The sequence below is a fragment of the Lottia gigantea genome, assembly GCF_000327385.1.
Source record: "Lottia gigantea unplaced genomic scaffold LOTGIsca_7010, whole genome shotgun sequence".
Classification (NCBI taxonomy): domain Eukaryota; kingdom Metazoa; phylum Mollusca; class Gastropoda; family Lottiidae; genus Lottia; species Lottia gigantea.
In genome coordinates this window covers 1-1,742 of record NW_008710376.1, presented here as the reverse complement: position 1 = coordinate 1,742, position 1,742 = coordinate 1, and the positions used below count along the sequence as shown (strand labels likewise).

At 47.8% G+C, this 1,742-nt stretch overlaps 1 protein-coding gene across 1 annotated transcript; it reads right to left on the bottom strand.

Moving 5' to 3' along the window:
* Window positions 1-57: 57 nt before the first annotated feature.
* Window positions 58-1,500, bottom strand: LOTGIDRAFT_176926 (hypothetical protein; the record flags this gene model as incomplete). The annotated part of the gene is made up of 1 exon (XM_009065806.1): window positions 58-1,500. A coding segment is annotated over one exon (1,443 nt), but the record flags the coding sequence as incomplete, so codon positions are not given.
* Between the last annotated feature and the right edge of the window lie 242 nt (window positions 1,501-1,742).

Below are 1,742 nucleotides of genomic sequence, written 5' to 3'. Positions count from 1 at the left end.
AGCCTGCGCCGTGACGAAAGCGGCAATGACGACATTGGTGATTTGAGAAGGCTGTACGTGTTCTTCCAATTTCAATCGTTCCACCATCACCATGTTGTCGTTGACCAATTGTACGTCTTTAATGGATTGCGTGACATCCGTCAGAAGATCAAAATATCTCTCTGGTTCGGTAATGTATTCCGTTTGACTGAAATTGTCCCGTTGACCAAATTTACCCCATAAAATGTTGAGCTTTAGCTTACTGCAACTTCGCATTCCGTTGTTGTAGATCACTTTAGCAGGATCGAGACTAATGCCTTCTTTTTGGTAGACGTCTGCAATAAATTGGGCTTTTTCTTGGTCCGTGCGACATTCCGAAGGGTAACCACTACTTTCCATTTTAGTCTTTAAGTAGTGGTCAATGTATCCCGTGAACAACCCTCCCGTTTTGGTCTGAGTGTCGTACTGACTCCATTTTTCTTCGGACCAATGCCACACTTCGAAGACTTGAATGACTTTATACCCCAGAGAAGCGGCTTTCTTCAGTTCGAGGGACACGTAGGTGCCGACCAAGGCTCTTTCGTCGTCGGAATGGGCACAAGGCACGTATTCGCTAATCTCAGACTCCTGCATATTCTCCATAATACAAGAACGACAGAGCGGAAACGTGGTTTTGTTGTTCCATCTGAAAGGCAGAACGGGGTGGTAGAGTCGTCTCGGTGGTACGACTTTACATTGTATTAATCCCTCGTACTGCTGCCAGTTCTGTTGATCTGGTGAAACGACGATCTCGGGTTCGTTGATAGGGAACCGACCATATTTGCAAATGTATGGATACAAGGATACCACGTCCAAGTATCGGATTTCTTCGTTCTCTTTAGGCACGGCCATCAGTTGAATGGCATTGGTCCTTCCGCCGAAAAAAGCGTCTCGGGGAAAGAGTGGTTCGGGATGTGGCCAGCCGTTTGTTTCCAAAGCGTGGAAAAATTCCTCCATGTTTTGGTTGGTCCGTCTCTGCGATTCCACCTGACACTCCCAAACGGTCACGAGGTCCCCCAGACCGAGCTTGGTTTTCAAATCATTTAGTCGTTGCATGGTTTGAGCGTACAGTTTCCTCATGGTTCGTGAGGGGTCGTAAGGGTGGAAATGTTTGACGTCTTGAACGGGTCCAGGATAGCACGTGGGACAACCGTGGAAGGCACAACCAAAAAATTCGTAGGCGACGTTGTTGTCCCGATCATAACCATCCAAACTGTACGGTCCAACTTTTATTTCTCCTCCATTGCCTGCGTGCCTGATGTTGGGTTTGGTCGTTCCGTTCCGTAATGAGGCTAAAAATCGAGTATGTTGTTCCCATTCTAACCATCTCAATGCTTTGTTGGACTGCTGTCGGGGTTGGAATCGCCGCCAATCTGTACCCATTCCGGAATTCTGCATCAATGCTCTAGGAATGATGGAAATAGTGTCCAGGGGCAAATAATGCGTTCGGTACACTCGATTACACGCCGCTGCCAACGTCATGCTCGAGGCTAGTGGATCGATTCCGGTGTCGTTAAGGAAGATGCGACGAAACTCTCCACAGCTTCTTCTCAAAATATCGACGTCGCTCTGGCAATAGGCTAGAATTTCTCTGCTGAAATCAAACGTGTCCTGTTTGCGTTCGTGGTACCATTTTAAAACTTTTCCCTCTCCTTGGCGTTCATCCCATCAGGGTCGTAGGTTTCTTGAGGCGGATAGGGTCCAACGTAGCTGGCGTTTTCGGG